The 20272-nt window shown below is 48.8% G+C and overlaps 1 protein-coding gene across 2 annotated transcripts in view; it reads left to right on the forward strand.

The window, feature by feature from the left end:
• LOC144731833 (protein FAM135A-like) overlaps positions 1–18571 on the forward strand; it is a 54818-nt gene extending 36247 nt beyond the window's left edge. For both annotated transcript variants that reach the window (XM_078613111.1, XM_078613119.1), the window contains exons 15-22: positions 115–2391; positions 2945–3114; positions 3776–3867; positions 4896–4993; positions 5928–6079; positions 6532–6642; positions 7908–8021; positions 8403–18571. In XM_078613111.1, the coding sequence (XP_078469237.1) occupies positions 115–2391; positions 2945–3114; positions 3776–3867; positions 4896–4993; positions 5928–6079; positions 6532–6642; positions 7908–8021; positions 8403–8608 (3220 nt within the window). In that variant the 3' untranslated portion in view covers positions 8609–18571. The remainder of the gene's footprint in view (positions 1–114; positions 2392–2944; positions 3115–3775; positions 3868–4895; positions 4994–5927; positions 6080–6531; positions 6643–7907; positions 8022–8402) is intronic.
• The last annotated feature ends 1701 nt before the right edge of the window (positions 18572–20272 follow it).

The raw sequence follows: 20272 nt of genomic DNA on the forward strand, positions 1-20272 counted from the left end.
GTAAGGAATATCTTTTGTGTTAAGTGTGAATTTCATAGATAAAAAAACGAAGAATACAGCCAATGAGGTTATCTTTCTGTAACTCTCTTACTTGTACCTGTTGTTCATTAACAGCCGGCGGAAAGGTGGCAGAGGCAGCAGTGGAAATCTCACGATCGGGTCGCCTTCAACCGACAGGCCAGACGAAGATGGCTCCGTGGTGCTACTGGGCTACCGGCATCTGGAGGGTGACGCCGCAACGGGTGACGCAAAGCTACAGCTCCCGCCCCAACGCTCGCCCCAGCCCTCGCCCCAGCGCACGCTGGACGCCGACCAGCGCTACGCCACGCTGCCTGCATCTCTCGCCAAGCGGGGCAGCTTCTCCAAGGCCTCCTTCAAGAAGTACTTGAAATCCGACCATCACAGCAGCTCACCCGAGGGCAAGGCATCCAAGGCGGCGGTGCCCACAAAATGCTTTCCCAGCCCTAAGAAGTGCGCCCCCTTCGGAAGTCCGGAGGGATCTCCCAAGGCAGCCAATTCGAAAGCTGAAGCGGCCGACTTAAGCGAGTCGGGGATAAAAGCGCTGTTTTCGCACGGATTCTCGGGCTTGAAGCATCTTGGCCAGGCCGGCTCGCAGTCACGCACCTCCTCCGAGACGAGCTTGCTGCGGAACAAAACGGACGAAGCCAAAAGCGCCGCCGTGCCCTCCGCCGTGGGCCTGACGTACCGGCCCCACCCGACGCGATCGCTGTCGGCGACTGTCGTCCGACCCGAGGCGGGGCCGGCCCCGGCGTCCGGACTGCGGCGGATCGAGGTGACGCCTAGCCGCAGCGACCCGTACCGGGGAGAGAAAGTGACGCTGCTCACGCCCACGAGGACGCAAGCCGCTCGGGGTGAGCGCGTGACGGAGCAGGCGGTCACGCTGCCTTCCCTGGACCCCGTCTCGGAGCCATGGTCGCCAGACTACACCAAGAGTTTGTTCTTCACCCTGCCGCGTGACGTGAAGGGCGGCAACAAGCGCACGAAGCCGGAAGAGACCGTCGCCCAAGCTCCGGTGTCAGAACGCAGCACGGTGCCCTCAATAACCGGCGACGTGTCCCTGCTTAAAAGCTCCTCGCTCGTGTTTTCCGACTCTGGTATTGAGAGCGAGATGAGCTTCTGCCTCATCGGGGCTACGTCACTCGAGGATCGCAGCTCCCAGGCGGTTAAGGTCCCAAGCCAGGAGGTGCCCCAGGGTCACGTGACGCAGAGGCCAAAGGGCGCGTCGGATGCACCGCAGTCGCGACACGAAGCGAACCTGACACGGGCAGAGAGTGCCAGCTTCCTGAGCAGCGGCGTGCAGTCGTCGCTCGCCTCCATCAGCTCCCTGCCGTGCGACGAGGACGCAGCCGGGGACGTGCTGCTGTCCCGCGCCATCAAGTCCTCGGCCTCCATGCATTTCGGCGTCCTCGCTTCCTCCTCCCCCCCTTCCTCCTCCGGCCGTGCTGCCGAGCGGTTCGAAAAGCCCACGACGGAGCCGTGCCTCAAGCACGACGTGGCGCTCAAGCTGTCTCGCTCGGACAACGCGCTCAACATCATCACGCACTCCGCCGCGGAGTCGCTCGCCTTCTCAAGCGAGCAGGACCAGCGCGCGAAAACGGACTGCGCAGCTGGGGCAGGCTGCCCCCCCATCCCTCGCGGCGGCAACAACAACAACAGCGCCACTGGACTCTGCATCGTGGAAAATCACTTCTCGCCACGAAACAGCGCCGGCGGCGCAGGCGGCGGCGGCCACCCTGATGCCAGCGGCAGCGAGATGAGCAGCCCCTCGAAGGGTGAAGCGGAGCGAACGAGCGGGGATGGGGAAGACTCGGACACCGAGACAGAGGACCTGGAGATGATCCAGAATGGCTACTACGACGAGGATGAGGACAGGACGGCGTTCGACAGCGCGACGGAAGACGGCGCGCTCAGCGACGGCTTCTCGCCCATGCACGGCAGCAGCGTGATCCTCAGCCAGAGTGCGACGGTACTGAAGCCCATCGGCGGAACATCGCCCGCCTTCGACGGCGGGGTAGGAGGCGTGCCGTCTGACAGTTCGACGGGGGCGGCGATGCTCGCACCCCCCGGCACGGGCGCTTGCGTCGGCTGCACACCGACCTGCCTGGCGTTTTCGTCAGCGCCACGTGACACAGACACTTCGCCCGTCCACTCCGGGATGGCGGTGGCGCGGAAGGCGATTGGTGGTGGCGGCGGGGGCGGCGGGGACGATGGGGGCGGAGGCTCCACAGTTCAGGGTTCACGCGCCCAACTGCTCCACCCCAGCCCCGAGACACCAGAGGCGATGATTATCACAAGGCAGCCAATTTCGTCGGCCGCCCAGGGATCGCCCTGGGGTCAAGAAGACGTGGATGACAACCCGCAGCTGCAATGGTAATTCCGCTTTAAATGTCACCGTGCGAATGTTTGCTTTGTTTCTATAGTTATCTTGGGTAGAATATTTGACTAAATTCAAACTGATGTGTCGGTTTTCTTGGTTCTGATGTATGGCCAATGTGTTATTCGGGTTGTATCGCGTGTTGTCCAGTTTGATGTCCCAACGTTTTGCTCCACTTCCTGGGTGCATCTTCAAGTTCAGTTTAAACTCTATTATTCGACACTCATTATTACAATTTCTACAATGTTTTTAACAATGTGGAGCTGTCGATCGAAATGACTACTGATGTCAACATTTACTATTTATATTGTTTTAATTGACTGGTACGAGTGAACGCCGCCGGTTGCCACCCCTTGCAGAGAAAGTTGTTGACGTCCCAGGTCAAAGTTGTCGCTTAATGCTTCATGTCGCACACTCTTCACTTCTTCTTTCCCTCGGCGTTTAAAATTAGCGGTTGAGTTCATAACCGTACGTCGAGCTTGGAAAGCCATTCGGTGGCAACGCTCCGTGCTGATGTTCCCCGCACGTGTGTTAACGCTTAAACCCCAGCTTCATGCGAGCGAAGGAGGAAGTGAAGAAGCAACTCAAGTTCCCGGGCTTCCTGTACAGCGACCAGGCGACGTTCGCCTCGGCCGTGCCTTACTTCGCGCCCGAGACGCCGGACGGTCTCAGCGACGCCGACGCCATTCATCTGGTGGTGTGCGTGCACGGCCTGGACGGTATGAGACATGCGTTCGAATGTCACCGATGCGCGTGCGCAAGGGAGCGTCCAGCAATGGGGCCCGGCCGGCACGGGAGGATGATTGCGTCTCTGGGCCGATGCTTCGGAGATCCTGAAATTGTGTGGCCGGTATGTTATCGCCGGCAAATGGGCCTCCCTGAGGATGCCCCCGCAACTCTGTTCGTGATTGCGCCACAACGGCAGCCCCTCCAGCCCCCCCAATGATCAACGCACGATTAGCACGATGGGTTTTAGCGCTATAATAATAACACGAGGCTATCCAGATGGCGCTGCGTTTCACAGATGATGATGATAGTCTGCAGTAATTTCACGGTCGGGTTTTGACAGTGTGTTATATGTGGCTTTCCCTGGGACTCGCGAATGGGCCTCCGTCCCCCCTGGGACTCGCGAGTGCTGCCCTGACTGTCCCCCGCAGCTCATTGTCCTTAATGTTGTCGATGCTAGCGCCCCAGTTTTTTGGTTGCTTTCTGGCCTGTTTTCTGTGTTTCCCTGCCCTGACCCCACTTCTCCCCAGACCCCACTTTCTCTGTCTTCACATAGTTTTGTTTTTTGTGATTGCATTTCGACGCTGCGCAGCGCAACTGCTAAATACTATGCGGTAGCGTCACTGCCAGCCTGCTTTTTGTGCCGTTGTTTAGGGAACAGTGCCGACTTGCGTCTGGTGAAGACCTACATTGAGCTGGGCCTCCCAACAGCCAAGATTGACTTCCTCATGTCAGAGAGAAACCAGGTGAGGTATTGTACATAGTGTGGATATTTCATCATCCAGGACCCATATTGTAATGAGATGGTCCTTGCCTCGTAAAAAGCATCAGTTCACCAACATTGATTCAAGCAAGTCTGACTGCTGATGAGACACTGCATGTTGAAACCGGTCCAGAGTTTGCTCGTCTTGAAAAAAAAGAGCTGCTGAAAGTATGCACTCCCAGAAGGCCATGGTATGGCTGATGGGTTGTGTAAGGAATACTTCAATGTTTTGTACGTGCAGAGACAGATGTGAAGATGTGAACCTTATGGCGGTACCCCGGCTCTCGCATAATGTCCGTGATGCAGTCATTTTTAGTCTGTTGATGGTCGGCGATGCGGCAATGGACTCATCTCGACGAGCTGTACACGATGCACCACTACGGTGCGTACGAGCCTTCAGGGTTTCGGCACAATCGTCCTCGCTGCGTTTCGACATCACGGAGTAGCACTGATTTCAGATTGATTGGTACCCCAGTCGCAGAGTTAAGTACACCCCTGAAAAAAATAGTGTCCCAGAAATAAAATATTTAATTGCCTCGGCCAGTTTGTATTATTTGGTACCCCGGGGTACCGCCATAAGGATCATGTATCCTCTGCTTATTTATTCAATTGTCAGATCAAAGGTAACACTTCCATGTAATTTCAACCTCATTCACATGAACTGCAAACCACACTTCTTTCAAATGGTACTGTATTGAAATTTGTGGAGTGGTCTGTGAGTTTGCCAGCAATACAGATTAACTGCTTGCTTCATAAATATGTTTCGGTCATTTTAATGCCCAATTTCTTAGTCAAATTGAGAGAGAGAAAAAAAAAAATTACCCGCGAATAACGAACATTTTCTTAAATTGAGTTTCAACAACGTAAAAAATAGCACAAAGTCGCATGTTATGACTTGGCACCTAATGGTGCGAGTGGCTTACTTGGCGCCGAATGAGTCGCTGGTGAGTAATGAGAGCCCTGCATCCCCCCGCCGGTGTCTGTCTGTGTGCATGCGTGCACGCCAATCAGAACGACACGTTTGCCGATTTTGAGACGATGACGGATCGCCTGCTGGATGAAATAGTTCAGCACATTCAGATCTACAGCCTCACGCTGTGCAAGATCAGGTCGGTACACTGCTTCAATATAGCCGGATAAATATATTAGACGTTAAAACGTCGTGACGTGCTTTAAAACATACAATAAGTCCTCCTTTACTTCCGGCAGGATTCTGCATTGGGACGTTTGGCCAATGCCAATGACGTATGCTACTGGACATGTATGAAAAAGAGCTGTATAGCTCATCAGATTCTTCCAGTATAAATACATATTCTGATATTCTTAGCTGTGGACAGAAACCGGAAAACCCATGGGTGAGAATATACAATCTCCACGCAGAAAGGCGCCTGATTCAGGAATCGAACCCTTGCTGTGAGGCATGAGTGTTGCCAATGCGCTACCCTGCCTACCTATGGAGGCTGCATGTAGAAAAACCTTTTTAGTGACTAGCGTGTTTTTTTATTACATCTGTACGATAATTGACTTGTCAGTTATTTTCTGCGTGTAATGGATGCTGCAGTTCTGTAATGGTTAGCACACTGGACTTGCAATCCAGAGGCCGCCGGTTCATTCTCTCGTTGCAACAGTTGAAACAATGAGGTAATTTGATTAAATTCCCCCCTTTCATGTCCGTACAGCAGTCTAAATTAGTACACCACAGTTAGTCAATCGGTAGGTCGCATGTGGTGGATTAGAGTGTGGGGACTGCCACGCTAGGCCGCCGTTGAAGAATAGGCCACAAATTCCCTCCAGAGGGGCTCTCTGGGAGTTCCCTCTCATGGAGGCCCTTCTAGCAGCAGTGGCGGGAGCAAGCAATAATCAGGACTTGGGCCTTTACCTAGTTAAAATTCATTATTGCGTACAGGAAAGTTTGTGAAGATGAGTATTTTAACATTTTCCTTCATCATTGCGGCACTCGTGGATTTTAAGCGGACCAGCATCTCGCTGCAGTGCGGGGCTTCTCACTGATGTCGTTCTTTTTTATTTTCTCCGCTGCTGTAGCTTCATTGGACATTCGCTGGGCACGCTGATCGTGCGCTCGGTGCTGACAAGGCCACGCTTTCGCTGCTTCCTACCCAAGCTGCACACCTTCCTGTCACTGTCCGGCCCACATCTCGGCACCCTCTATAACAGCAGCGCTCTCGTCAACACTGGTACCATCCGCTCGCTCGCACGCTCACTCACGCATTCAGTCAATCGCTCACTTGGTCATCTGCTCACTCACTCATTCCTTCACGATCTTGCTCATTTGCTCGCCAAAAATAATTGTCCCTATAATTATTGTTCTGATCACAATTTGTTTTTTACACACATCTCAAACATTTATAAGGGCAATCCTAGTGGCAGCTGTCCCTGTGGGCACAAGGTGACTCGGCATTTGGCCAGAAAAGGGGCATCAGTCTGGAGGTATGGGGCGACGATTGCTGCTTTGTGTAATCCCTGTTGATTTATTTATTGATGCACAAAAACTGGAAAGCATGCTCTTAGCAGCGTCTCTCTGCCAACTGACAGCGTGCGCGTAAGGTAACTCTTTCCAGGCTTGATTCTTTGCGCTGCATCATCGATCATCAATTGTTTGTACATCGTGCGTGCGTCTGTGCGTCAGGGCTGTGGTTCATGCAGAAGTGGAAGAAGTCTGGATCGCTGCTCCAGCTGACGTGCAGAGACCATCCTGACCCTCGGCAGACCTTCCTCTACAAGCTCAGCCAAAAACCAGGTGCCAGTTTTTTCCCACATCGTCTCATTTGGCATACGAACAGCTATGGGCCAAATTTGTTCTAATTGCCTTCCGACTAAGGTTGAAAGCATTAATGCATTGGCCGTTTCTGTCCCACTGTAATGGGGGGGGGGGAAGCATTACAACTCTCAACAAGATGATTCGATATTCGGGACTTGCCCTTTTCAAAATAGCCCAATTGATCAAAAGAGTTGCTCCTAATTCGGTGAAACAAACCACAGCGGGAAAGGATTATTTGCAAATATGGGGATGTATTATGCCCCAATAGCTTCTGTTTCTGCTTTGTTAAGTAAATTATTCCAAAGACAAATGAGTGGTAGAAGGCGTTGCATAGTCCATGGGGGTGCGCATGATTGCGTAACGCTTGTTATACTTATTTTGTATCGAACATACTTGTACTGTAATAATAATACTGTACGTAAATATAAATAAATTACTACTGAAAAAATGCACCAAACATCTCCGTGGAATTGGGGAAATAACTTACGTGAATAAAAATAAAGAATGGATTCTTACACTCGTGATTTGACGCGCGTGTATTCTGAGCGTAAGAATCGATTTTTAATCTTAATCAATGGTTTGCGAAATGCTCCATTCTGGATAGCAGGGGTTGTGTGATCAAGTCCTTAGTCAATTCTGCTTTGTAGCATTCCACAGGCGATGGCATCATATGTTTTTTAACTGGCCTTCGATGAGATATCTCAGCATTCTCCAGCCAAACCACACTTGACACATTTTAGCCTTCCACGCTCCAGAAACATTTTAATAGCCGCTAGTTTTTTGTGTTGTCGATAATTGTATGTAAGATAAAAAAATGTAAAACTGATTATCAGTTTACCGACCACTAACCAGCACTGACTCGCGTGGTGAATTATGGTCAAATAAGCTCCATGACTGACACGGCGCAGTGAGGCCTGGACTGGCAAACGTCTTCTGTTTTGATTGATATATATTGAGTATGTAATAGGGTGTCACGTGACCCGTCGCATGCAAACGCGATGTGCGGTTTCGACAACACTCGCTTTACATCGTTTCTAAAATCCAACTGGATTCCATTGTAGATTCCGTGACTTTCGGGCATCGATAACTGAATCTATAAACGATTATTGACACGATCGATTATCGATATTATAACCCCGCTTAAAATCCGCTGTAGGTTTATTTCGCACGTACTCGTCGTTGGCTGTGTTCGCGTGAGCGCGTGCGTGAACTCGTGGTTCTATCCTGCCCCCCCCCGCCTCTAGGCCTGCAGCACTTCAGGAACGTGGTGCTGGTGGGCTCCCTGCAGGATCGCTACGTGCCCTACCACTCGGCTCGCATTGAGATGTGCAAGCTGGCGCTCAAGGATAAGCAGTTGGGTGAGTGGCTGGACCTCCGCAGGCCCTCTCTCCCGCGACCCTTTGTACACGTACAGCCCGCTGACAAAGCAAAACCGTTGTTACCCTTGAAATCGGTACAGGTGCTAGGCAGATTAGTAACATCAAAGGCTGGTGAGAGGTGGCTTGGGGAGGCCTTCGTTTGGCAGGGGATTGATCACGGCTGAAGATAATTATTTTGTAAGAGGTGACGGGGGTGGTTTAGATGTCATATCTCTGCTGGCATTGCTGAGATCCCGGGTTTATAATCCACACAAGTGCCTGTGCTTAAACCGGCCTGCGGATAGACCATTGCCAGCGATGACGATTGTGATATTTGTGTGAAACAGCCACGTTTCGTTGCCCCTCCCCACCTCGGTCCAGGTGCGGTGTACGCCGACATGATTGCGAACCTGCTTGGGCCCGTGCTGGCGTCCGAGCGGTGCCGCCTGGTGCGCTACGACGTGGTGCACGCGCTGCCCAACACGGCGAACTCCATCATCGGCCGCGCGGCCCACATCGCCGTGCTCGACTCCGAGCTCTTCCTTGAGAAGTTCCTGCTCGTCAGGGGACTCGAGTACTTCCGATAATGGCCTGGCAGGGCAGGGATGGGGGGGGGGGAAAGAGCTTGCCCGAACAGATACGAGCACCGCACGTCATCTCTCTGGAGAGACGCCGGCCGTTGGCGCGCGGCTCCTGGGGACGGGAGGGGGGGCGGCCGTCGATCGGTTGCGCTTGTGTGGTGAAGGTCAGCGCTTGAAATCGTTGAGGTAACATCATCATTCTCACGTTTGTTATTCGCGCAGTTCTCAGCGCAAAGGCTTATGTAGAAGGCGTTGGGTTTCGCAGACGAGAATCCGCAGCGGTTTACCCAGGTCACTCTCGCTAACGAGACTGTCCTGGTGTCTTGAACGAGTTCTCGCCTCGTTAAAAAAAATACGAACGAAATGACTTGAGAGTAGGAGGGCGATGTTGCCCTGCGCTTTTGCCCAATTAGGTAATTTGCAAGTGACGTTTTTAGATTTGGACCGTGATGCCAGCACAACATGGCCCACACATTTTTTCCAATAACGTCACGGGGGGGTCTATGGTGACACGTATTTACGATGTAATAGGGTCCCGCGGTATTCACCAGGGGCGAACCTCTGTGACAAGCGGCAAACTGTCCACCGCTCTGGCATTTTCGCGGCCCAGCTCGTGCCAGTGCGCTGCGCCGTTTCAGCTTAAGGCCTTGCGCGTCCGTCCGATGCTCCGCTGAGTTCCAATTCTCTTGCTGTTGTGTAATAAGCCAACGTAGAGCAAGGCAGTGGGGGGGGGGGGCGGTATGCATGATGTGCAGTTAGTGGGCTACTACCTGGGCATGTAGCTTGCTGCTTTTCCCACAACTGGATTAAGACCCTGTGACTTAATAGTGAATAATTGCAGTCAAAGCGAGCGATTCTCCTCTCCGTCTCGTGCTGATGCAGCCGATTGTCTGTTCGTAACTCGTTTTGTGTTTTGACGCTAATTCCACTCCACGGAGATGCATTTTGGTTCCTATTTATCCCAGCTTTGGCAGGAAAATCTGCTGGTTTAGACGCCTCATGATAAGAGCACTCACGCCATGAGTTTTCCGTAGCTGAACGTGGCATGCACCATCATGATAGCATGCAAACAAACACAGGCAGCCGCCTTCAATAGCATTTGCTTCATACCATGAACAGAAAGAAAAAGATCCCCAATGCAGCATACACAAGCTGTTGGGGTAAGTACTGTTAACGTGCACCTATGAATTCCGGCACGGCACACAAGGTATTTACACACCATACCAGGCACTGGGTTATGGTTGAGTCGACCTAGGGGCGGCCTAGGGACCGGTTCATATATTCCTCACCGATGTTGCCCGTGAGCGGGAATCGAACGCAGATCGGCAGGTCCGTAGCGCGGTGGGTCAACCACTGCACTACCACCAGCGTGCACGTGTGTACACGGAAGCGAAGTCATGCCTACACGCGCCCACACACACCCAGGCAGCTGCCTTCAAGAGCATTCCAGCCACTTTCTCGGTTAACGCAGAATCAGCGCTACGCTGCCAGCAGATGTTTACTTGTTTCTTTAAGTGATTCGCAAGTGTGAGATGATGTGTTTATACGTGTTTTGTTAAGCGGTCGTTAATTTGTGCGTAAACAGAGTCTCTTCATTCCAACCACAGCAAGAACAATTGGGGCTGCACCACAATTAATCGTGAGCAGTCGTATACTGTATTACAATTTGTTTTTTTATCCTGTGGAGATCGGCTTTTATTTGCGCGTATCTGATACTGTGTGGTCGGCTTGAGCGAAGTCTTAACGATCGATACGATGAGTTCCGCAGAATGCGCTCTCCCCTTCGTCCAATTTTGGGGATAATTGCGGAAGGTGTCGGCCTGTAACTGCCAAACACGCGAGTTATAACCAGTCCGCATACTTGACGGCAATAATGCTGAACGGTGAAAACATTTACATCAATTTCAAGTCATTTGCCAAGCCCCAACCTATGCTTTTCGATCAGCAACCACCCGCGTACGTTCGTCACCGGTTACTGGCGCCGGATGGCTCATTTGTAAGATGCATATATTTTTTAACGTTACGTCGTCTTAATATATATGCGAGTCCATGTATATTGGGTAAGTGCGGGAGTCTGCGTGTGAAATATTGTGGACAGCGCGGGGTTCGTTGCAGGTGGAGTAATTTAACGGAGGTGAGAGACAAGGATGGGTTATCAAATTTCACGTTTAAAGTACGGTATATATATATAATGTGGATGTACAGTTTTTGAATGTAATATTGAGGATGTAGTGGACAAATATTTGATTCAGTGTTAATATTTCCGTTTACCAGGCCCACATTCTAATGACCAAGCAGAGATGTCCTCTGTTGGACGTTTTTCATTTTCAGACAGCGGTAGAGTTGGAGAGCCTCCCTCCCATTTAAGCTGTGTCTCGTTGTTGTAATATCGGCAATGCGGATCGTATTAACTGACCCAATGCAGAGACGATATTTAATTTCGTGAAATACGGTCTCCGAATAATGGTTATTACTGTCCGTTCCTCCATTGATTAACAAACAAAATCAATCCACATTTCCGCTGTGATTCGTTGATTGAATTGTGGCTGCTGCTGTTTCTGCGACTGCTGCTTCTGTCCAACAAGATGGGCATTTCTTGCAGGGTTCGGCAGTTACATCCTACGCACAACCGTTAAAAGACGCAAAGATAAACATTTGACTTGATTACAACCACGTAGTTATTCACAGTTGCGCCGTTAAGCTCTCCGATTTGTGTTCGGCACGATGTCCGGACGTTTCGCTCCACGAGCCGGGAACATCCTGAAGTATTAAAATCTTTAAATCTCTCAACGACGAGAACTAATCGCAACAATTGGTGCAGGCCAAAAACCAAAAGTTTTGTCAACACACAAAAATACACACTGTGTATCACAGAAAAGCTCTAAGCTGTATAAATGACCACAGTGCAGTTCTTCTGAACAGGTAGTTTCCTAGATTTGAAGTTTTCGTGACTGCAAGGATTCATACTCTTTGGTTTTTTCGGTGAAGTCACGTGGGCAAAATTACCGTGACGGTTCCACCTGAAGACGGAAGCTTGCGTTGCCTCCGAAACGTCGTGATTTTATTTATTTAAATTTTTTACCTACGTGACTTTACAGAAAAAACCAAAGAGTAGGTAGTTTTCTGTATAAGGCTGCGAGTTCTCTTGTACACGCAGTGCACACTTGTGCGTACTCTGAATTAATTCAAACTCCCTGGACGTGACGCGAAACGGTGGGACGTCACGCTGAACAACACGCAGTCCAACCCGAGCGCGCACCGCAAAGATATTGGACGGGACTAAAATGAAGCGTCAGGGGGTCTGCAACAGTGGGCCCGTCACTTTAACGTTGGTGCTGTAATGCTGCTTGGTTGTTATGTATCTTTTTTTATGGATCTATTTCGAATGTTTTTTTTTTGTTTATATCGTTTTAGACTTCATGCAATGCATGAATCCCGACGGCGTGTGTTTATATTGTATGCGCTGTGTGTAACTTTTCTTACAGTAACGTCTATGGTTTACACTTGGCAACGCTTGTGGTCGTTCTGTTACGAGGTTATTTGCATTTCTCTTTTTTCTATCGAACGGTGAGGCTCCTGGGGTGTGGTAACTTTGGGTTTTGTGTGTTTTTTTTTTTCAAACTTCGCATCATTTTGAACAAAAGCATTGTTGTGGATATGCACGTTTCTGCGGACGTTAGCGGATCTGGTCTGTGACTATGCGGTAAAGATGTAAACTAATTACTGGAACGAACCTTTTAAACGTGACTATCGCCGTGCTCGAAGGATAATTGAGATGGTCATCGTCGGCATTGGTGGTACTGAGGCAGCGGTTGAAATTTCACATTTTCTATGGCGGGCGGAGACAAAGTGTGTTAATGTAAATTTTTTGTTTGACCAGGTGAGATAAATCTCAGGAGCAGGACGTCTCGTTTTTTTGGGTGAGTCGCCCGTGTCGCCAAGCTGACGAGCAAAGCCAACGCAGTACAGCATGGCGATGACGCGAATGGGAGTCGGTGCCAAAAGCAACCGTGTCGCATGCGGAATCGAAAATTCGGCAAAAACACGAATCGGTTTTTTAAATGATTAAGATATTGGATGATACAGGTTTTTTTTTGGGTTTGCGTAAATATATAAATGTGCTGTTAAGCCCGCCACCACCCGACACAGCCGATGAGTAAGGTTTGTCACGTAAACAGAACGTGGCAATTCGTTAAGAGTACAGCACACCGGTGTGTTGGAGAGCCAAGCCACAACATTTACAATCAGATTGTAAATACAATCCACAACGTTTAAATGTTGTGGATTTTCTCTCCAACACACTGGTGTGCTGTGCTAGTAACGAATTGGCACGTTCTGTTTACATGACAAACCTTACTAATGGGCTGTGTCGGGTGGTGGCGGGTTTAACAGCACATTTATGCGATCTAACCCAAAAAACCAGTATTATGGCTGATATTGGTCGCGTAAGCCTACATGTTAAACTGAAGATATTGGTGATAAATTGACCCTGGGCAGGATTGAAGGCTCGGAGACTTGCTGCTCCGCTAACTGAGCGATAGCAATAATGTTATGATTATGTACACGCACACCCCCTTTTCCAGTCCACTGCTGGGCGAGGAGCTGGGGGGGTTGTATGGCCATGCTTCAACCGTGCTGGACAGCACAGAATTGGTCGAGCTGGAGAGCATAAATGTTGGAGCAAACAGGGTACAGGATACAGCAGTTGATTTTGCTGTGCTGCCCGGTCCCTCCTTGCTGCCCATCACGTGGCTCCACGGCAGCCTATAGCACGTTGGACTCCCATCCGAACCCCTGTCCAGTGCCAACATTGCTTAGCGTCTTGAGATCTGACGAGACATCAGCTGCTGCTTTTTCAGGCGGTTTGGTCAAATGTGTTGAGGTGAGATGTATAGTGCCCTGAGACGCTTTAAACAAAACAAAAAACACGTTTTAGATCGTTTAGGTTTCTCTTGCCAAAGCGAGCGGTCGTTTGAAAGGGCGTTTATTTTATGGTAACAGGTGTCAGTCACGCGAGACGAGGTTCATTTGTTTCTACGTGTCGCTTAAACGATCTGTTCACGAGCAAAGGCATCGCACGCGGCACGAACTACTAAATGACGTGCAGCACGCACTGGTAGGGTGTCTCGTTTAAATCCTTGAACTTCAAAGTATCCTTTTCCCATGAATCGGTTGTGCCTGGTTTTTGTTGTTGTTCCGGAAGCCAGGTGATTATCTTAAGTATGCAGAACCCACAAGGTCAAGATATTGCGCGTCTGTGTAGATAATTAGATGTAAGTGTATATTTATATATCATAAGTTCAGTCCATACTTAATAATGTGACGCTGCTAATGGTTAATTGGATGACGGTACATTGTGTCGCACTGTGTTTCTCTCAAATGTGCAACTTACCCGGTCGCGGATGCAGCCTGCTAGACTTGAGCAAGACAGTGGAGCAAGCTGGTCTACTGCAGAAAAATACATTAACGTAAATATGGGTTTACATTTGCATGCGAGACTTGTGTTTAGTCTGTTGTCCTTCCCCCCCGAACCTCCGATCTAGGGATGGTTGGCTACTTACGGTGCGAAAGAAGTTCAACATACATAAGATGGTGATAGCGCGTTTACTTTTAAGCCGAGGTCTCAAAACGTTTTGCGTTGTATCACTTTAAATGTAAGTCAAGCCATCCGTTTTATGTATATGGTGGGAGCTTAAGGGCGGTAAGGAGGTTTACATGAATGCATGCCCTCTCCGAACATTACAGTTTTGATCCAGGTGTGGTTTTCAGTGATGGGCTACTGGTTGAGAAATTCGTCTTCAGGAGTTGAATCTGCAACTAAATTATCGATTTGATTTCTCGAGAGAAAGCAGAGCAGGGAGTACCAACAAAAAAAAAATTTTCCCTATTGAATCTTCCAACTCCTGTAGAATTGCCGCAGTCGTGTGTGGCAAAAGCCCAACGCAGAAAAAAAAGCCACATTTGGATTCCAAATTGCACACGTTGATCATTACTTCTTCCACGTCGTTTTTATTTATTCCATTGTTTGTACAAAAATGTCCTAGTGAAATGCGACGCGCGCACATTACGACACACGACGGACAACTCACGTGTACGGCAGAGGTCGCAAACGGGTTTTGATTCCTTACCCGTACCCGGCCGCACCAGGGTCAAACGGTTACTCACCAGTGACTCACGGCCTACCCGTACTCGGCCGCACCAGGGTCGCAAACGGCTACCCGTACCCGCCCGATTACGGGTAGCCGGATATCGGGTAGGGTACGAGTATCGGGTACCCGGTTGCGACCTCTGGTGTACGGTGTAGTGGAGAGCAGCAACGAGTTCGGTTGGCTCCCAGACGTTGCGACGGTCCGAGTAGAAGGAAGCCGGCCGGATTCACGGGACGCTCCGCGAATTGGTTTCGATCGTACGGCTCGGCAGCATTGGTGTTTTTGACGCGTGGCAGGTTCACAAATCGCGTGTATTGTATAAATGGTTTATGATGTTACAGCAACAAACAAACAAAAAAAACCTTTCCACACGTGGGTAAAACTTTTGTAATTGTACCTCATAGTTGTATTTAAGAAATATTCGGCGCACATTATCGACGCCGTAGTAACAAAAGAAAAAATAAGGTGAAAAATGTGAAATTGTGGTTACAGATTGATGCGATGTCCATTGCTGTATTGGTACCGCAGTAACTGCCTTCTCACCCAATAAATATCGGTGCCTGGTTTAGCAATTCCTTCATTTGAACCTGATGGCGGGACCCCGGGGTCCCATAAGCCCCCGGCTCTCGCATAAACTACGTTGCGACGTCATTTTAAGTCTGTTGAAGGCGAACGACACGGCAATCTATTCCTCTCGACGAGCTCTACACGATGCGCTAATCAAAGTTTTGTTTATGACTACGGCATTCGTCCTCGCTGCTGCGATTGGACACGACATAACAATCCGCGCCAGGCGGGTCGCGGCGTTGATGTGCGCCGTGGGACGGAGTCGCCAAAATAAATAATTTAATTGATATTTTGACTGACGTTTATTTGGGCCCCCCTGGGTCCCGCCATAAGGTTCATCTAGTAAGTCCTTCATTTCCGTGTATCACACCAACTTAAGGGGGGGGGGGGGGTGGGTGGTGGACAGGTCCACGCACGGTCAGTGACGATGCTTAAGTCATCATCGGCTGTGCAGGGCTCTCCAGCAGACAACGCTAGAGCAGACGAACAAGGCATTGCCTGCTCTTCAAGGAGCAATAACCCATCGTCACGTGAACTCCGGTCGTCCTCGCAGCGGCTTTTGGCTCGCCATCGAACAAAGACGGTCACTGCATCGCGCGCCACTTTAAAATCATCCAGATTGAAAACGAATTTCTTTCGAACTGATTTTTGTGTTTGGTTTGTTGTCCTTCCACCGCACTATCTATTAGCATGGTTGGCTACGTGCAGTGCGAAAGAAGTTCAACGCACATACGTGTACAGACAGTTCGCGTTCTGGGTCTGTCATGATGACCCCCCCCCCTTCTGCTTACTGAGGTTTGTGTAGCAGCAGCAGGCACCTGTACGTAGGCGGGCAGTCATTAAAACAACGAATGGATGTCGAATACAAGATGATGGCAACATTGAAAATAATTGTCTTTGTTGCGATCAAATTGGCAGAAGAAACAAAACACGGATTGCATTGCCATTACAAACTCACCACATTCGTCATTAGCACTGCCTTGTGAGACAAATATATACAAGTAAAGTCACGTAGAAGGAAAGTAATAAAAATAAAACATAATAAAATAAAAATTATCACGACGTTTCGGTCACAGCACAAGCAGCCGTCCTCAGGTGAAGAAAAAGAGCTGTCGGAAAGACATTGGGATGCTGTCTTTCCGACAGCTCTTGTTTCTTCACCTGAGGACGGCTGATTGTGTTGTGGCCGAAACGTCGTGAGAATTTTTATTTTATTGTTTTATTTTTATTATTTCCCTTCTACGTGACTTTACCGAAAGAAACAAGAAGATGAATCCCTGCAGTCACGAAATCTTTAAATCCACAAATATATACAAGTAGGCTAACATTTGAGACGGTGACCGTTCTTCGAGGGCTATAAAGTAAGTTGTGTTCATCGCAGCAAAAAAAAATGTACCCTACCCATATAGCTCTTAAAGAAGTGCCTTTTGCCCGACACGTCCTCCAGCATACGCTGGTCTTTCGCGCACAGTGCTAATAGTGAAGTTGGCGAGATTTAATTTACGGCACTTGCTGCCATTGGTCACCGTTGAGGATTTGGCTCTGCGGTACCAGTCTGCAGTGTGTGTTGCTTTTGGCACCGTGAGGCCAGACGGCATCAGTGTGTGGAGCTGGCCATGAAGTGACAGGCTTTTACTGTGTTCAGCAGTGCAGTGTTGGTGCACATAGACCCTTACAGACCAACAGGACACCTTGATCATTAGCCGATGTGGTGACACACCAGTGATTATATTTATCAAGCGATTTGAAGATGGATCACAATTCAGATGTATCACAAAAGTCATTGACCTGCTAGGCTGTGAAATGGCCCAAAAAATGGCAAGTGGGTTTGATAAACCATGTATTTGGACGTTTGAGTGTCATATCTCTGTAGTAGTGTGGGTTTTCTCTGGGCTTTCAATATTCTTCTCATATGAGAAAAAAACATTAATTAGACATAAGCTATCCAAACATCCCAATGCAGAACCGTTTTAAATAAGACTCTCAAAAGTCGATGAGGCTTTCTTGTATCAATGAATAATGATGCTGTTTTGTAATTTTCTTACAAATGCAAGTGTGTGTGCTTACCACACTCATTCTAAATTGACCAACAACAACAAAGAACGATTGTTACTGCTTTGCCATTTGTGCACAGGTCACAGAAATTCCACATTTATCAATTACACTGCCCAAGAAGGAAACAATGTAATATTAATGACGGCTTGACACACTTCTCTTGAGATGGCACTTGATTGAAGACACGTTCACCTGACATCAGGCGGAGACCCCCACTGCAACAGCCCTGAGTCTCCCGTGCATCTTCCCCTTATATACTGACACGAGGCCACGCCCCCCTTCTCGATCGTTCTCGCTGACTGGACGCTCGCTCCACCGGCAGACTCCACCATCCTCTGCCGTCACCTGACCACGCCCCCTTCTCGATCATTCCCGTAGCCACCGGGCCCTTCGTTCTCACAGCTGACACCCTTGGCATTACCTCCCGTGGCCACTAGTCCCCTCCCACCGCATGCAGGCGCTATTGTCATTACAATAGCACAGACAGACACACATCTGTGCTATGAAGAAAGGACCACTGCCCGGAACATCACCGATTATATCATCGTTAGTAACGCCATAGGCCCGTTGCGCCAACCAGCGTGTTATATCCAACATCAATTTTTGTAAAGTTTTGCCGTGTTGGGGTAGTCAAATTGACGGAATACGTTGAGTTGGTGTTATTTGCACCCAATCTGAAGTCGTCCCCCCCCTTATCTGCGGCGTCGGTAGGGATACAGAAGTTGCTCGCCTCGCCGTGTGAATTCTCCATCGCTGCGGCACCAACTGGGAGGGGGGTGGTTAGAGACACTCGGCCGACAAAGATCGCGACGTCAATGGAACGAGGAGAGATTTTCACGCTCAAAAGGAGTGCGCGCGACCACAACATCGGGCAACTCGATTATTTTGTTGCATCGCAGTTTTTACACGCAGTGCGCGCTCCTTGTTTTCTGTCATCGCGCTGAGCTTGTCATCTCTTTCTCTGTCGACGAACAAATTAATTTTTTACGCAACTTGTCATAACTGAGTTACCGTCATCACGCGGGTCGATCAAAAACACAATCTCCACCGCAGGTCGCGGTACCCATGTGGTCGACCGGAGGCAGGAGGATATAAAGTCATCATGTTTCGTTTCTTCCTCCTGCGTGGTCGGTCGGTCGGTCGCCCGTCGCAAAAGCAAAACAAAAAATAAATGTCTGCTGTATTTTGAAAAAAAAAATGCTCGTCCTCAACGCCTCCTTTGAATGCCGAGAAAACAAACGCAACAGCCATCGTCTGTTCCCCACTGTGCACATGCGACGTTGGAGCGAACGTTGGTCTTGAATCCAAGATCGACCGAGCAATGGTAAACCCACGCTAACACTTTCAGAATCGGAATGTGTATTTCTACTGGAGGAATCCGATGAGTTATAAAGCTATTTTTTTCACAGATGTCCGGTAGGGGCGGGTCAGTAAGCTACAACGATAAACAGTACAAAGACACGATCGGAGTCGAAATTATCGGAAAGGTAGGCAAAACGAAGAGTCACATATGACTCTTTCGGTAAAGTCACGTAGGTGAAAAAATAAAAATAAAGAACTTTATTTATTTTTATTAAATAAATAACTTTCTTTTATTAAATAAATATATGTTTTATTTAATTTTTTCACCTACGTGACTTTACCGAAAGAACCAAAGAGTATGGATTCCTGTAGTCACGAAAACTTAAAATCTAGAACGTCAGATATGAGACACAGGTGAGTGCAGGCTAAAACAAAACGAGTAAAACACGCGCACGGCGATTTCGAGATTGCAAATGCGGGACAAATGAATCAACCCAAGTAACTGTGGGACGTTGGGCCCAACGTTTCATCTAACGGTTCCAACCACATGGCCGACGTTAACTCTACGTTCCATGTTCACTGCGTTATGTATCAATGCAATCCCTCTCCACTCCCCGCTCTGTTGGTGTTGCTGCATACCGAGATGCGGTTGCGTTTGAAAAAAAACTCTCCGAAAATCCGGACGCGCGCATAGAGAAACGCGGCTCTGTCGCGTTGGTTTCGATGCCCCCTCCCCCTCTGTAACCGTGATTTATTTAGCGCAGTAGGTGGCGCATTGACGCCACAATGCACTCCGGCGCTGTGCAGTACTCTGCGTAACGCTCGTCCAAAGCCCAACGTGAATTTGCAGGATGTGCACGTACGTGAAGGCATAATTTCTCGAGATTGTTTTTTTCTCGTGGGATCGCTGGCAGACTTGCGCAGGCAGTGGTGAGATGTTAACTACCTCGCGCGGTATACAGGAGGTCGTGGGTTCGATCCTGACCCTGACGCCTGCTGTATACAGGAATACCTTGCACTTTCGTCTGGTTAGGGACCAGAGCATGGACGAATGTCAATGCAGAGCCTTTATTTAGCTTGCAAATTTATTTTGGCCGGCGAAAAACGTACATGTATATAACTACAGTAAATATAAAAACGTACGTGCAAATACCTACAGTAACTATGTAACACATGCGTGCGAAACCTAAATAAATAGAAATAAAATAAAAATAAGCAAGAATAAATAAACAATACAAATAAAAAAATATTTCCTTTAAATGTTTGTATTCTTGCGTAAGTGGACGATGAATATATTGGTGATAAGTACAGTATTATTAATATATCAATAAACACAAATATAAGAGATGCTCACTGAACGACTTATTCAAAGACTGAACGTAAAAGACCACAATACCTGCAGTCATAATGCAAACAAAAAACATAACTCTGATAATGTGCACTGTCCTTGAAGTTGATTGGTCCACACCCGAGACGTAAGTGGACGATGTGTGGACCAATCAACTTCAAGGACAGTGCACATTATCAGAGTTATGTTTTTTGTTTGCATTATGACTGCAGGTATTGTGGTCTATGTAAACATGACTCCTTGTAAAAA

Source organism: Lampetra planeri, chromosome 2, assembly GCF_965212315.1.
Source record: "Lampetra planeri chromosome 2, kcLamPlan1.2.h2, whole genome shotgun sequence".
NCBI lineage: Eukaryota > Metazoa > Chordata > Hyperoartia > Petromyzontiformes > Petromyzontidae > Lampetra > Lampetra planeri.